This window comes from Dunckerocampus dactyliophorus, chromosome 14, assembly GCF_027744805.1.
Source record: "Dunckerocampus dactyliophorus isolate RoL2022-P2 chromosome 14, RoL_Ddac_1.1, whole genome shotgun sequence".
Taxonomy (NCBI): Eukaryota; Metazoa; Chordata; class Actinopteri; order Syngnathiformes; family Syngnathidae; genus Dunckerocampus; species Dunckerocampus dactyliophorus.
In genome coordinates, this window is record NC_072832.1 from 23,800,804 (window position 1) to 23,816,851 (window position 16,048).

Below are 16,048 nucleotides of genomic sequence, written 5' to 3' on the forward strand. Positions count from 1 at the left end.
TTTATTATTTTACTTATTTTCTTTTTTTAATTGTTTAGAATACAATTTTCACATATTTCATATGATTTTTTCCTGTTTTTTCTGTTGTTGTATATTAGCTTGGCTATATTGTAAATCGCTCAATATACTTCAGGATTTAAAAGAAATGAATGAATTGCTTCATTATTAAATTATTAATTGATTTTAAATAATATTTTAAACGAATTAATTCATTAAAATTCATGTATTTAATTAATAAATTAATTAAATTGTATTCCTTATGCTATGCTATGAAATGCACTATTTTGTCAAATTTACCAGACACATTAGGTGAATTTGCACAAAGCATTGATATCGGATCGGTACTGCCGATACCAGCCGGGATTTTACTAAGTTTGGGATGGGAAGCTAAATCGGTGGTATCGCACATCACTAATTCTAATAACGTGTTATCCTCAAAGCACTAGTTGTGTGCAAAAATAAATAACAGCCAGGTCGGATGGCCGTGGAAACCAGGTGTCCCTTATTTATTTTGAATGGAGTTGGCAACTCTATTTCCTTGTTAGCAGTAAACTTTGTGGTGGAGGACGACATGGACCATACCATGTTTGATTCTTGGGCAGGGGAAGACCAATTATCTCTTGAAATGAAGATTCTGTGTGCGGTATGATGCTTGGTCAGTTGTTGAAGAGCGGGATTTGAAGCAAGCGGCGTATATTCTGTGCCAGTAGCTACTTGATGTTGTGTGCGCCGCACCATCTGCTGTGCACTCGGCAACCATCTGTTGCGTTACGGGGAAAAAAAAGTCACTATTTGCTACAATTAGTAGAATCATAAAACAGAGGATGATGCAGATGAAAGCAGCGAATGATCTGATGGGATTATATTGCTCCGGTTGGAATGTCGTGTCAGGACCTGTGACCTCTTCCATGCATTGCACATTCTGAAATGTGAGGATGATTGGAGAGCAAAATATTCAACAATAATAATATAATATTGATTTAGTGGCTACTCAGTGAAAATCATGCCATCTCTCTGCATTTTTGTTGCATTTTATTCTATTTTATGTCATGACAAAACCAGGAAAAAGTAGGCGGTAGTCTCTTAAATGAACAAAAATCCTCATTTAATTCACTTCATTACATCATCAGTGCTAAAGCATACAATACATTTAGGCAGCAACACTCTGGGGCAGCTAACAAATACCATAAGTTCTCCAATTTACGGCACTATTCAATTAAGTCTCTTCCGGGGTCTCAAATTAGAACATTGCCAGCTTTGGCAGTAGGCAACCTCATGATGGTCTTTTTAAAGAAACCAACTCCACAAGGTGGCGGTAAGGAGGCATTTTTATGTGTTTATTTATTTTGGATTATTATTTATTACTATTAGTATTATATTTTATTAAGTATTGTATTTTTTTATTCATGTGTTTATGTATTTTATTATTATCTATTTGTATTATTATTTTATTATATTTTATTAAATATTGTATTATTGTTATTATTATTATTATCCATCCATCCATTTTCTATACCGCTTCATCCTCATTAGGGTCACGGGGGCATGCTGGAGCCTATCCCAGCTGACTTCGGGCGACAGGAGGGGTACACCCTGGACTGGTCGCCAGCCAATCGCAGGGCATATTATTATTATTATTATTATGAATGATTGTTGTATTATATTTTACTAAATATTGCATTATTGTAATTTTTTATTCATTAAAATGTTTTTAATTGTATTTTTATTTGTCAATTTGGTTATTTTAATACTTTCACTTTTTTAATACTTTTTTTTGTGGGAAAGCCCACTTATGTGTGCATTTTTTTCTCCCAAAGTATGCATGTTATTTATTTTTATTTTCTTATTATATTTTATTAAATATTGTATTGTTCATTGTATTTTATTAGTAGTAGTATTTTTATTAATTTTTTAAAATACATTTTTAAACAACATTTTTAATTGTGTTTTTATTTGTCAGTTTGATTATTTTAACATTTTTTTTGTGTGTGTGGGAAAGACCGCTTATGTGTGCATTTTTCTCCCCAAAATAGGCTTTTTTTTTGGTAGAAAGCCCATCTCACTCACCCTAAACGGGTCATAATTTAGAAATATCTGCTAATCAATAACCGCATGTGGCGAGCTTGAGTCGCACAGAAAACGGTCAGGCTTGAATGAAGTGCTCTTTTATTTGCTGATGGCAGCTTAGCAAACATTCACCCACAGAAAAAACAAAGGGTCATCAACTCCAACCACTATCTCACAGTAGGTGTGATCAACACAAACAAAACAAAGCATTTGTAGTATTTTGGCCATTTCCATTTGTTGCTTCATGCTACTGAAACACGAGGCACGCAATAAGGATTTACCAACATGAGTAAACCTTCCACTGTCCATTCTGGTGATGAAGTATACTTTATAATCTTAGCAGCACTGGATGAACGTACACAACAACATAAGCTTTGTTGCAAAGCGCATGTTGTCAAGTACTGTCCAAGTGCATAATGCACTAGTACGCTCATGCAAAGTGAAAGGCACCGGCACATGTCTAGATGTGGTAGTCTTAAAGGCACATACACGTCTGCAAAATCCCGCTGGAAAAGGTGGTCTGTCTGCTAACTTGTGTACATGTTACTGTACGGCCAAGGCCTCAGTGGCTTCAAGTTTAATTCTCCTGGCGTTGCCAGATGGTGGGCCTAAAGATTAACCCACTGTGATCTAATCCCGCCTCATCTTGTGATGTACAGCCTGTGTCTGTGCACATCAGACATCAATGGAAATCACAATAGACACGTTGTAGGTGCAACTGGTGAATATGAGTCAGCGGGTGCAGAGGAACACCTTAGTTAGGCCCGGGTGTCCAAACTGTTTCCACCGAGGGCCGTATACTGAAAAATCAAAAGATGCAGGTTGGCCACGTTGATATTTTTACATGTTTTTAAAATGATTTTGTAAAAAAAATAAAATAAATAATAATCCATCCATTTTCTATACCGCTTCTTCCTCATTAGGGTCGCGGGGGCATGTTGAAGCCTATCCCAGCTGACTTCGGGCGACAGGCGGGGTACACCCTGGACTGGTCGCCAGCCAATCGCAGGGCACATATAGACAAACAACCATTCACACTCACATTCATACCTATGGACAATTTAGAGTCGCCAATTAACCTCACCTGCATGTTTTTGGGAATGTGGGAGGAAGCCGGAGTGCCCGGAGAAAACCCACGCGCACACGGGGAGAACATGCAAACTCCACACAGAAATGCCCAGGGGAGAATCGAACCCAGGTCTTCCCGATCGCCAGGCTGTTCCTGTATTGGCCAACGTGCTAACCACTAGACCACCGCGCAGCCCTAAATAATAATAATAATAATAATAATAAAAATAATAATAATTTACAAAAAAAAGATATGTTTGTAAAAAAATGTATTGTTTGTAAAGAAAAAAAAAAGCTTGTCATAATATGTCATAATATACATTCATGTTCTTCCACTTATCCAAGGTTGCCTAAGCAGGGAAAGGCGTTCCCAGGCCAGTTGAGAGACTTAGTTTCTCCAAAGTGTCCTCCCAGTCGGACGTGCCCTGAACACCTCCTAAGAGGCATCTGGGAGGCATCCTGACCAGATGCTCGAGCCACCTCATCTGGCTCCTCTCAATGTGGAGGAGCAGCGGTTCTACTCAGAGTTTCTCCCGGATGACAGTGCTTCTCACCTTATCTCTAAGGGAGAGCCGGGCCACCCTATGGAGAAAACTCATTTGGGCCACTTGTACCTGTGATCTTGTCCTTTCGATCACTACCCAAAGCTCATGACCATAGGTGAGAGTAGGAATCGCCCGGATAATTGAGGGCTTTGCCTTTTGGCTCAGATCTCTCTTCACCACAATGGATCGATGTAGAGTAGTTTGCATCTCTGCAGGCGCCGTACCAACCCGCCTTTCGTGAGATCCGCCTTGTGTTCCATCCTTCCCTCACTTGTGAACAAGACCCCGAGGTACTTAAACTCCTCCACTTGGGGCAGAATCTCATCCCTGACCCGAGTGAGAACCATGGACTTGGACTTAGAGGTGCTGATTCTCATCCTAGCCGCTTCACACTCGGCTGCGAACCGAGCCAGTGAGAGTTGAAGTTCACAGCTCGATGAAGCCAGCAGGACCACATCATCTGCAAAAAGCAGAGACATAATGCTGCACCCATCAAACCAGATCCCCTCAACACCCTGAATGCACCTAGAAATTCTGTCCATCAAAATGATGAACAGAATCGGTGACAAAGGGCAGTGCTGGCAGTGTCCAACCCTCACTGGAAACGAGACTTATTGCCGGCAATGCAGACCAAGCTCTGACACCAGTCATACAGGGAGCGAACAGCCTGAAATAGGTGAAGGTTATTAATGGTGCCTCATCTCCTTCACCGCCACAAAATTGCCCATTTGGACTTTGCAGGAGAGCCCAAAACATGGGACATTGAAAGGTGGCAGAAAGTTTTATTCTCTGATGAGGAAAAATGTAACCTTGACGGTCCTGATGGCTTCCAGTGTTACTGGCATGACAAGGAGATCCCACCTGACATGTTTTCCACACGGCACAGTGGAGGGGGCGCCATCATGATCCTTCAATGGAACGATGGAGCTCTCGATTGTGCAGGGGAATCAAACGGCAGCTGGCTATGTGAAGATGTTGCAGGGGGCATCCCTCATGACTGAAGGCCCTCGTCTGTGTGGTAATGACTGGCTTTTTCAACAGGACAACGCTGCACTTCACAAAGCACTTCTCAGTTTGTGCCCAGTTGGAGGTAAGAAGGACTTGAACAAATTAGGATTTGACCAACTGTACCTGTTGATTTGTCCTAATCAAATATCATGACATCACTACTACCACATCACTACTATCAGGAGAACCAGAGTATAGAGCGGAGGGAGCCACCTTCTGTGGCCCAGAAAGGTGTACTGTATTCGGACACATGTCCCGAGGAGCTGATGTGTCAGCACGGAGGTCTCAGGCAAACCTTTTGCACTTTTCAAACACCGTGGTGCTGGCCTTCCAGGTGGCTGATGAGGTTTTTTGTGTGCTCGATGGGGTTTTTTTTCCCCTCATCCCGGAGCATTTGGTACAACTAGCACACAACTAGTCTTCCTTTGTTTACAAGTGATCTCAGGGGAAGTTACGACAGGCCGTTAACGTCACAGGCAGGAGAAAAAAGGAACACGGTACGGGTAATCTCGCCTCATTGGAGCATTTTTTAAAATTATTGGAGTTATTTTTAATGTTCGGATTTGAATCTGATTTCTCGGTATGACATCATAATTCCCAATAATTATCGTGCACCACTAGTATTTATGCAAGGATATTTGTACAGTCAAACAGCATTTTCGCAGTGACTCGACGTATACACGACACGCAGGGATTACATGAGGAAACATGTTTTGTCGCGCGTGTTTTTTTTGGCCTCTCGTCCAGGAGCGATGTTAAAACGGAGAACGAGTTTGGCTCGCGCCCTGCTGACATGTCTCTGGAGTGCTCCATAAAAATATCAGGGGAACATGTTGAGAGCAAATACCGTCACATGCCAGGAACATTTCAGATTACTGCAATCCAAAGTGCGCCAAATTACCCGCAAATAGCGCACATGTCCCGTCATGTCAAGCGATCAGAGTTATTACAGACATCTGCATTCGGAAACACTTAAGAAAAGTTTTCTGTTTATTTTGCAGCGTGCAGCACAGAGTTCACGCTGTCTGTCCGAGCACCTGTTGTCAAGATACCCAATTCAACTCTTGCCATTTTGGATTATTATTGATAATCTCCAGTGTGGTTTGCCAAGGGCAGAGGTTCGCTTTTAGTCCTGGTCCACTCCAATAAAAACTAGGTCACTCCTTTAATCTGCCCATGCAGAGTAGTGTACTATAGCAGCCTTTTCATTTAATAAACCTGCAGAGAGTGGCTGCACAGTGAATATACACAGAGTCATGACTCCAAGCAAATCCCAAAAGACATGACACGCTACTTGTGCAGCAAAAAAAGAAAAAAGAAAAAAAGTCATGAACTCAGATGACGACTGGCAGATGTCTTTGGAGGCTTTTGTTTGAATATGTTGTGCATTACGCACCGTAACAAGATTTTTATCAAAAAGCTTGAAGCTGCACTTCAGCCAATGATGAGACAAATCAAAAAGATCCAAGTGTGTAAATGGCAAAAACACTGACATAAGTGATCACATATGCGCAGGAAAACTTAATTATATCTTTGCTACGGCACGTGAAAAACAAAATCTATGTTCATACAATAGTAATTTTATTAACATTAATTGTGAAATACTTTTCCTAGTTAAACGTGAAGTCTGACTGGATGACCTTGCATTCTTTTACACTGCCTCCCCCTAGTGGTTAAATCAGAGTATCACCACATCAATTCCATGAAGGTGGTTTTTACTTCAGTGCGTCACATCCAGGAATCATTAATAACCAATACTTGAAGTACTCATCCATCCATGTATTTTCTATGCCACTTATCCTAATTAGGGTCGCGGGGGTATGCTGGAGTCTATCCCAGCTGACTTCGGCCGAGAGGCGGGGTACACCCTGGACTGGTCGCCAGCCAATCGCATGACACCCAAAAAAAACCTTTGAAAATCACAAAATTAAAGTACTCACTTAATAAAATATTTCTGTCATCCTGCTGTCGTAGATAAATCCACAACTATGAAAAAGGAGTGAAACTAAGTGATGGTTTTGACAGGATTTTTACCGACGCCATCTTGGTTGTGACGTCACGACCAGAACACGTTCCGGGAACCAGATTCAAACACATGCGGCCGTGAACTCACAGCAAAGCCAAGTGTAACCCCCTTTTCGGACATGCCTGACAGCAGTGGTCACCGACCTGTTTGAGCCCAAGATGGAAAAGTAGGTTATGGAAAAAGTTATGTTATGAGAATAGTCAAAATTATATAAAGAAAATGTACAAGAAAAAAGTAGATAAATTAAAAACAAAACTGCAGAAATGGGAGGGATTAAGAGATGTGTTCTCAGAAAACTATAGATTTGTTCTTTCCTCACACCGCTTCAACTAAATCAGGGATGTACAAAGTGCGGTCCGGGGGCCATTTGCAACCCACGGCTGTTTTTTTTATACATTTTTTATACTTTTATACATATTTTATACATTCTAAAAGTATAATTTAATAGGAAATCTAAATAAACACACACACAACAGCAAACAGAAAAATCAGCAGTAATTTTACATGAAATATTGCAGGGAAAAAAAGTTGTACTCTAACAAGGAAAAAGTCTTAAAGGGATAGTTGGGATTTTTTGACATGAAGTTGATTGACATCCCCATCAGCAATGGACTATTTCAACACTGACTTACCCCTCATTGGGTCCCGCGAGTCCAGTTCTGGTCGGTTTTCCGTGACGAGGAACGTAGTTCCGCTTACTTGCTGGGTCATTTAAGTAAAGTGTTTGGCTTCTCAAAACAGTATGCGTTCAAAAGAGTAATACATTTGCATCATACAAATGCCTCCTCAAAAAAATCTGACCTCACAAATCCCTTGGTGTTATATTTGTCTCCCGCCGTGTCCCTGCGCACTGTCGCCTCTCTATTCGTGTGTATGCGCTCGCATCTTCATCCGCGACGGAGCGCCGCGGCCATCTTGTTTACGTCTGTTCCACAGCGGAAGATGCTAGCGTCTTCATCAAGCGATTTTTAATTATTCAATAAACACCATAAATATACTGCTAAAATGACAAAGCCTGCTCTGTTGCAAGAAAATCAACGTGAAAAGTAACATATAAAACTAAAGAGGGGGAAAAGTCTGCACCTTGAAGTTATGACACGATGGCGTTGTTGACACATTTTGTACGTACGTGCATCCGCCGGGGGGCTCCACGCGCCTCGGCCTGCCTCTCTACCCCTGCCGCCCCATGAGGACTCAAAGGGGGACAGACGAAATGTGCCTGGCCCCTCTCCACCCTGGTTCTCCTGATCTCCAGAGCGGCATCGCAAACCAAGCAAATGCACAATTTTATTTCAAATCACCTGTCATCTTTTGAAAGATGAATTCACATAACATAACATGACCAAACTTCATTTTGGATGAATTTGTTAAGGCGTTTTGTCAAGGAAATTAGGAAGAACTGCGTGCATAATGCATGAAGTCAAATTAATCGCAGTCCAGCAATCACTTTTCTCTGCTTTAAATAGTAAATGATGACGGTTTTTTTTTAAATGGTAACTTGAATAAAAAGTTGGTTGATGGCGCTATCTGCTGGGGAAAAAGAATGCTGCCGCTTTCAATTGCAAAAATGGTGGCACTTGCAAAGCAAATGATAGTATGTACAGTATGTACCCTGGTAATGGTAACTATGATGTCATGTTGTAGTACCATCCATTTCCTTCATTTTGATTAAGCGCACCTCAAAAAACGGCTGAAAATTGACCCGTCGGAAAAGTGGGGGTTTTGCCATCTTTGGGTCCTGCCGGCTCCCCCATGAATGTTTGGTAGGTTTCGTCCAGCTCCTGGACAAGAAAAGTTAGTTTCAGCAACTTGAAAAATGCGCTTTCGTGAGACCCGCGGTAATGAAAAAAAGGCGAAAAATGGACCCATCGGAAAAATGGTGTTTTTTGCCATCTTTGGGTCCTGCCAGACCCCCTGATGCATGTGTGCTAGGTTTCCCCCACCTCCCAGCCCTGAAAAAAATGCGATTTCGCGACAGGCGGGACCTGAATAAACGGCCGGAAACTGACCTGTCGGAAAAGTGGTGGTTTTTTTTGCCATCTCTGGGTCCTGCCGTGGCCCCCCAAGAGTAAAAATAACAGCCTCACTCGCGAATCCTCTTACACAAACCAGATGAATACTGAAAAATAGATGAGAAATCATAATCAATAATCCCACAAGGGCTCAGTATTTAAGGAATTTACCAGTTCTTAATGTTACGTGACGAGAATGCTAATATTTTGAAGGCACGTTGACAGTTTCCTGTGCGCTCATGCCTGTTAAAAACATACAAAAGCAGCACAAACATGCACTTTAAAGGTGGAATATTCACAGCTTGAATAAATGTGGGTAGGAGGGAACGTCTTATTTATTTTATTGTTTATTCAAAGGCAAAGTAGTCCTGTGTGTTGGTCCAACTGGAGTTTATTAACACTGAAAAGACAGTACAGGTACATCATAGCGCTCATATATTAACTCTCAGTAGTATTTATACACAAGCCAGGAGGCATGACAGTAAGAACGGGTCCAAAGTTAATTAGATGACTTTTTAGTACAGTGTAAGGAGGAAGAAGAGGGGAGGGGGGAATGGGTTAAGACAGCTTTTTGATTGGTTTCAGTCTGCACCATCTCTCACACGCGCACGCACAGACGTCTGATTGGACAGTGGCTGGTCGCTAAGGTAACGGTTGGTTGTGTCACTCTGCTGATGCCACAATTAAGGTTGAGTGTGTGTGTTGGGGGGGGGGACACGTGTTGCACAACCTTCCTGTTCAAACTTGTCAGGGTTAGCGCCGCCCTTGCAGTGTGACGTCCACCCTGGCAGCTCTCAGCAACAACATAAGGTCAGAGGTCACATGTAGGATGTCAAAAATGGGATTAAAAAAAAAACATACCAAAATGTTCCCTGGGTGACCAAAGTTCAGCCACAATGTGTTTTTTTTTTTTAACGCTTGTCTTCTAGTAGCGCTGTTAGCATAGCGTCATTAAACTTGTACATGTGTGGCACTTTAAGGAAATCACATGACCAGTGTTTGGAGGAAAGAAACTCATTTAAAAGGTCTGTTCATGTCCAGACCACAACGTAATACACACACCCACACGCACACGCACACGCACACGCACACACACACACAAACAAACAAATGAGGACTGGGATTGTCACTGGAGAAAGAAAACCAGCAAAGGGACTAAGCAGGACCAGACAGTCTTTCCAGCATGTCCTCTCAAACATCAAATTTGTTGCAGCTTTCTTTGAAAAAGGAACATCAGTCGAATGAAATATTGCAGTTATGTTTTGGTCCAAAACAGACGGTGAAGGTTTGCAAGCTGCCAAATGATCCAACTCAGCAGCAAATGAAATACTTGGTCTGAGTCTTCATTCCAATTCATTTGCTTTGCAGTCAATAAATAATGGAATAAAAGTAGCACAGCCTCGAGCCGGACATTCCCGTTTCTTCCCGATATGGTAGTGCCGTGTGGTCCAGCTTTCACGGCTCCTCAAAGAGCTGGAGGTCCAGTCTGACCACGATCTCGCCAGTGGGAACCTCGTGGAGCAGCAAGCGCTTGGTGATCGGTCCTTTGGAGCCCTGGTCCTTCTTGATTTCTGCCAGTCGGATCTCCGTCCTGCCCAGGAAGTCTGAGGGGACAAAAAACATGGACGACCTTTATTTATTTATCTATTTATTTTTTAATTATACTTCTTCCTCCAGCCAGGGTTATTTTTCCTTATAATATTACAAGTTTATTCTCATTAGAATACAACTTTTTTCTTTTAATATTTTGATTTTATTCTCATAAAATAAAAGCTGTTTTTTTTAAATTTTCCCAATATTTCAACTTCCTTCTTGTAACTTTGACTTTATTCCCATATTTTTATTTTATTCGTATAATATTTTGACTTTTTCTCCCAATCAAATGTTTCAAAAATTACAACTTTTGTAATATTTATGACTTAAAAAAATAACATTATTTCTTTACTATTTAAACTCTATGCTGCTAAAATGACATTATTTTTCCTCATAATATTAAAAGTTTATTGCTGTAAAATTGCAACTTTTTTTCCTCATTGGAATACAACTTCTTTGTTGTAATACTTCTGACTTTATTCTCACAAAATTACAGCTGTTTTGTTTTACCTTTCCAACTATTTCAAATTGTACATTTTGTTCTTGTAATTATGACTTCACTCCCATAATATTTTGACTTTATTCTTGTAATATTCTGACTTTTTCCCCCCAATCTAATTTTCCAAAAATATATTTTTTTAATTTATGACTTAAAAAAAATAATACAAGATTTCTTTAAGATTTTCAAATCTATGCTACTAAAACAACATTATTTTTTCTCACAATATTACAAGTTTATTGCTGTAAAATTGCAACTTTTTCCTCATTGGAATACAACTTTTTTCTTATAATACTTTGACATAATTCTCATAAAATTACAGATGTTTTTTTTTTCCAACTATTTAAACTTCCTTGTTGTAAATGCTCTTCTTATAATTATGACTTTATTCCCAGAATATTTTGACTTTATTCTCATAAAATTATAACTTTTTCCACAACCTAATTTTCCAACTATATTAATTTTATTTTTATTTTTTTATTTTTTTATTTTTATTAGATAAAAACTTTTTTTCCCCTAATATTTTTAAAATACATTTTATTCCTGTAAATTTATTGCTGATTTTACCATTTTTGCTGCTTTTTTTTTTTAAGTCTTTTCGTTAAATGATATTTTTACAATGTGCCACAGGCCAATACACTGCTGCGGGCCGCATTTTGGACACCCCTGCTTTACACCCATTAAGATATGAGCACTGACCGTCAGGTGAGAACTGGTCCCGCTCGAAGACAGTCACACACAGGACGTCCTGCTCCAAATCCTTAATGAAAAACTGACAGTTGGAGTTCCACTTGGGATTCAATGTGTCCTGCAACAACAACATTCACATCTTAGCTTTTTCTTTTTTTTAGCACATCCATACAAATAAACAATGACAATAAGTGCTAACAGAGAAAGACATTTGTGCAAAAACTGAGTGTGGCTCCTAAAGAGCTGAAGCTCAATAGAATTTTGTAAAATAATGGAAAAATTGGTCATTTTTAAGACTGTGAAAGTCAATAACTAAAATGTCTTCAATACGCTGAAGATTTTGACATTGGAATCGGTGTGCAAGGAGTAAGAATTGTGGGAACTTGTTCATGTATAATATGGAATTATGGAAATGATGGATTAAGGATTTGGGGATTGTGTAAAAAAAAAAAAAAAAAAAAAGCATGGAACATTTTTGACATTAGAATGGTTAGCATCAGTTGAGAAATGTGGAAGTGGTAAACACGTAGACATATGGTATAGCGATGTCCCAATCTGATATTGATATCAAATAGCGAGTCGATATGGGAAAAAAAAAAATTTCAATAACCCCTCGTTTATCGTGATTCATTGGCTCCAGACCCGGACGCCGTAAGTGAATTTCCGTGAAATAGGATTCGATATTAATAAACGGAATATTTTAGAAAACCTATTTACAATCTTCTAAATACAGTTTTTAATACTATTACTGCCATCTAAGACATAGAACACTCGTTTACAACATTTGAAATACAAATTTGTAACATTACTAGAGCCCGCCAGACATGAAATAACACCCCTATAGTCACCTTTACATTCCTATTACCCAATATAGTGGCAATAAGAGAAAATAAGATAAAAAACGTGCTTACGACCTTCGAAATAAAGGTTTTTAACATTATTAGAGCCATCTAGACAACTCAACTTTACATTCCAATTACACAATATAATAGATAGAAACAGAGAAAGTTAGACATATTAGACATAAATAAGATTACAGACTCACACGTTAGCAGTTCCATGTTGCTTTTTTCTGGACAGCGTACTTCCTGCGGTGGCTATTGTCTCATCAATGTATTGTAATGGCGGCTTTAAATGGCTTTACGCTCGTATTACTCCCTTAGTGTTCCCTTAGCGCCAGGCGAACAGGAAGTGACGTCGGAGGTTCCGAGTTAAGTTTTAGCTTGTTGTGGGTTATGGCCCCGACAGTAGCCCATTTTATTATTAGAATTATGATTAGTATTATTGTGTGAGATAATTTAAACCTACAATAACTGCCTGTTCTGGCCTCGTGGCCAATGTACAGTAGAATCGTACATTCACAAGTAAGACATTTCTTCTGCCTTGTATTTGTACTTTAGTTTATTTAGTTAGATCATTTAGCCATTTTTATGTTTGAAAATACTTAATGTGGACCAAAAATACGATTTTGCTTAAATCTGCATTTTTAAAAACTAATAATAGGTCATAGGAAACCATGAAACAACAATAATTTCTTCATTATTTTTTGAAAAACCATGATATAGTGAGGGGCGACTGTTTTCAAATCTCTGATATTGGCACTCCAATACAAGCAGCCGATCCCAGAGTAGGAAAAACAACCAACCTCATCACGAATATGAAGCCGCATCTCACGGCAAACTCCCAGAGGATGGCAAAAGTCATTAGCCATACCAGAAAAGAGCAAGCCCCTGTCGGTGTTGGGTAATGTCGGGTTTAAACGTTTCATTGAGCAACTCCACACTCGCGATATTATGCCTAGCTGCCACTACGTTGTGGATGAAACTGTACCCCACATGTATAAAGAAGTAAATTGATGAGTTTTTCCTCATACTGTTGAAATTGTTCCAATCTCCATGAATGTTTTCATGTTGGAATGGTTTGAATCCTTTGAGAAATGTGGAACTTGTGGAAATTGTTTGCAATGTGTTGTGGAAAATGCGGAATCAGGAACATGTGGGGAATTGTGTGCGACATGTCAATAGGTGGCCCGGAAGAAATGTGCAAGTAGTAAGAATGGTCAGGATCACGGGGAATTTGTGCTAAAGGAATTTTGGGGAATTTTGTCCATCAGCCACAATCGTTATGTGAGACATGGACACATGTCTTTTTCTTTTCTGTGCGTTCTAAAGATAGAAAAACAGCTAAAAAAGAATGCATGTTATGGGACACACCTATTCTGCTTATAAAGCCTTCTGAAAAACCCTCCAAAAAGCGCCAATAACACCCAATTTACATAATGTGTCCTGCATATTAAACAAGCTACAGCGACATTGTTATTATTATTGTTATTAACATTGTTACGCCAAAGAACTACGTTACTGGTGTAGTGACACCTCGCCACACCACACTGGCTAGCTACTAGCCAGCTAGCTTCACCACACACTCGCTCACAATGCCTCAGGCCACTACCAAAAGGTAACGCTACATATTGGAGCTGCCGCCACTGCTGCTGTGTTTTTGTTTTGGAGTTTGGAAAAGTTAACGCTAGCTGTAGCCTTCCTTTCTATGTTGCTATGTGCAATCAATGCACCCAGGAAGGAAGTTCCACTAATGCCTAAAATGGGTGCTCGATAATTATGGGGCGGATATGAGGGCATTAGGACATCCATCAATTTTCTATGCCGCTTCTCCTCATTAGGGTCGTGGAGGTATGCTGGCAGGCGGGGTACACCCTGGACTGGTTGCCAGCATATAGACCGGGGGTCACCAACGTGGTGCCCGTGGGCCTGCTTTTCATTCAGGTTTTCAGTTAATAATGAAAGAACAGTAGAAAGAAATGCATTCTGAAATACAAAATGTGAGTTGTGGACACCAGCATTTTGTTAATGTTCTGGTAAAACAAGCATATTCGCTTTGTTTGGGTTTAAAATAAGCTCTGAAAATAAATGTTACAAAAATGAGTAGCTCTTGGCCATTTTCATTTTGTAAAAGTAGCTCTCACAAGGAAAAACATTGGTGACCCCTGATATAGACAAACAACCATTCACACTCACATTCACACCTATGGACAATTTCGAGTCTCCAATTAAACTAACATGCATGTTTTTGGAATGTGGGAGGAAACTGGAGTACCCGGAGAAAACCCACGTACACAAGGGGAGAACATGCACACTCCACACAGAGATGCCCAACGAAGATTCGAACCCAAGTCTTCCTGATCTCCGGACTGTGACTGTGTGGCCAACATGCTAACCACTCCCTAAACATCAGACACACAAAGAACCTGAAACGTCAGCACCGCCGCGCCAGCTACTTGGAGCGTGTGCCCGAATATAGTGCACCTTGCTGGGCCACAGCAGGTGACTCCTTCCCCTATATACTCTGGTTCTCCTGATAGTAGTGATGTGGTAGTAGTAATGTCATGCTATTTGATTAGGACAAATCAACAGGTACAGTTGGTCAAATCCTAATTTGTTCCAGTCCTTCTTACCTCCAGGTGTGCACAAACTACAGTTAAAACAACATTTAAAAAGGAGATACAATTGGTTGATTTGGTTATCGGTTATCCGTACCATATCGGTCTTGAGAAGTAGAAAGTTATTGGTATTTCTTTGAAAAAAATGATATTGTGCATTTCTACTGTAAGTATGACATGTTATCATGAATGTACCTGTCACTACATGCTCACAGCATGGATAGAAAACCATAAAACCTTGTTGGAGGTTTTTGGAAGTGTTTTAATAGCGGCCTCTGCAGGCGGAATAGGTGTGTCCCATTACGCGCATTAATTAGCTGCCTACTTTGATCTGTTTTGTGTGTTCATGTCTCCCATAAGGATTGGGGATGATGGGCAACATTTTAAAAAAAGTACATTACAGCCATTATAGCGATCTAATTTATCTTATTTATTATGTATTGTATTATAATGTATTGTAAAACTAAGACATGAATAACATCAAATTAAAAGCACAAAACGAATGCCGACCCACCATCCAACAGTTCACATTCCAGCCAAGTTTTTCCAGAGAGATTATTACATCGCCGTTTGACGTGTGTGGGAAAAGGCAGTGCGCTAGCATGAATTAACTTGAGACAAATGTGCACATTAGCACTGAATAAGTCATCAAAACTTACCTTTATGCATTCCTACATAGTATCAGCATTTGAGACCAAAAATGAGGTGAAAGAAAAATGGTAAATATACAGTAGTAGTCTATCTGTGCGGCATGAGAGAAAGTTAGCACACGCACAATGGACATGCGTCAAGTGAGACGGATGTAACAGACAGAATCCGGCTACTTTTCAAAATAAAACATAAAAAAAAATGAAATAATGGAAATTATTTTTTCTTTCTGTGCGGCCTGGTACCAAAAGACCCACGGCCCCGGGGGTTGGGGACAACTGCCTTAAAGGAAAACATGGAATGTGGGAAAAGACCTACCTGCAGTGTTTTAGTGATATGGCATTGGGAGCCCATGGTCACCTCACAGTAGGGGTTGCTTTTGCCTGCAACACACAAAACCCTCATCAAAATCTTGGTATGCTACATTAAAGCGAC

The 16,048-nt window shown here is 40.0% G+C and overlaps 2 protein-coding genes across 12 annotated transcripts in view; both read right to left on the minus strand.

Annotated features, from left to right (window-relative positions):
* cdhr1a (cadherin-related family member 1a) overlaps positions 1 to 7,604 on the minus strand; it is a 47,640-nt gene extending 40,036 nt beyond the window's left edge. The window contains exon 1 of one of the 2 annotated variants that reach the window (XM_054798306.1): positions 7,347 to 7,600. In XM_054798306.1, the coding sequence (XP_054654281.1) occupies positions 7,347 to 7,425 (79 nt within the window). In that variant the 5' untranslated portion in view covers positions 7,426 to 7,600. Of the gene's footprint in view, positions 1 to 7,346 lie in introns of both variants that reach the window. The other variant, XM_054798308.1, reaches the window with a different exon arrangement.
* A 1,479-nt stretch (positions 7,605 to 9,083) lies between these two features.
* The window catches only part of itsn1 (intersectin 1 (SH3 domain protein)), a 68,682-nt gene continuing 61,717 nt past the window's right edge, over positions 9,084 to 16,048 (minus strand). For 6 of the 10 annotated variants that reach the window (XM_054798002.1, XM_054797999.1, XM_054797995.1 and 3 more), the window contains 3 exons: positions 15,932 to 15,996; positions 11,518 to 11,626; positions 9,085 to 10,330 (listed from right to left, as the gene is read on the minus strand). In XM_054798002.1, the coding sequence (XP_054653977.1) occupies positions 10,182 to 10,330; positions 11,518 to 11,626; positions 15,932 to 15,996 (323 nt within the window). In that variant the 3' untranslated portion in view covers positions 9,085 to 10,181. Of the gene's footprint in view, positions 10,331 to 11,517; positions 11,627 to 15,931; positions 15,997 to 16,048 lie in introns of all 10 variants that reach the window. The other 4 variants (XM_054798001.1, XM_054797994.1, XM_054797996.1 and 1 more) reach the window with 1 other exon arrangement.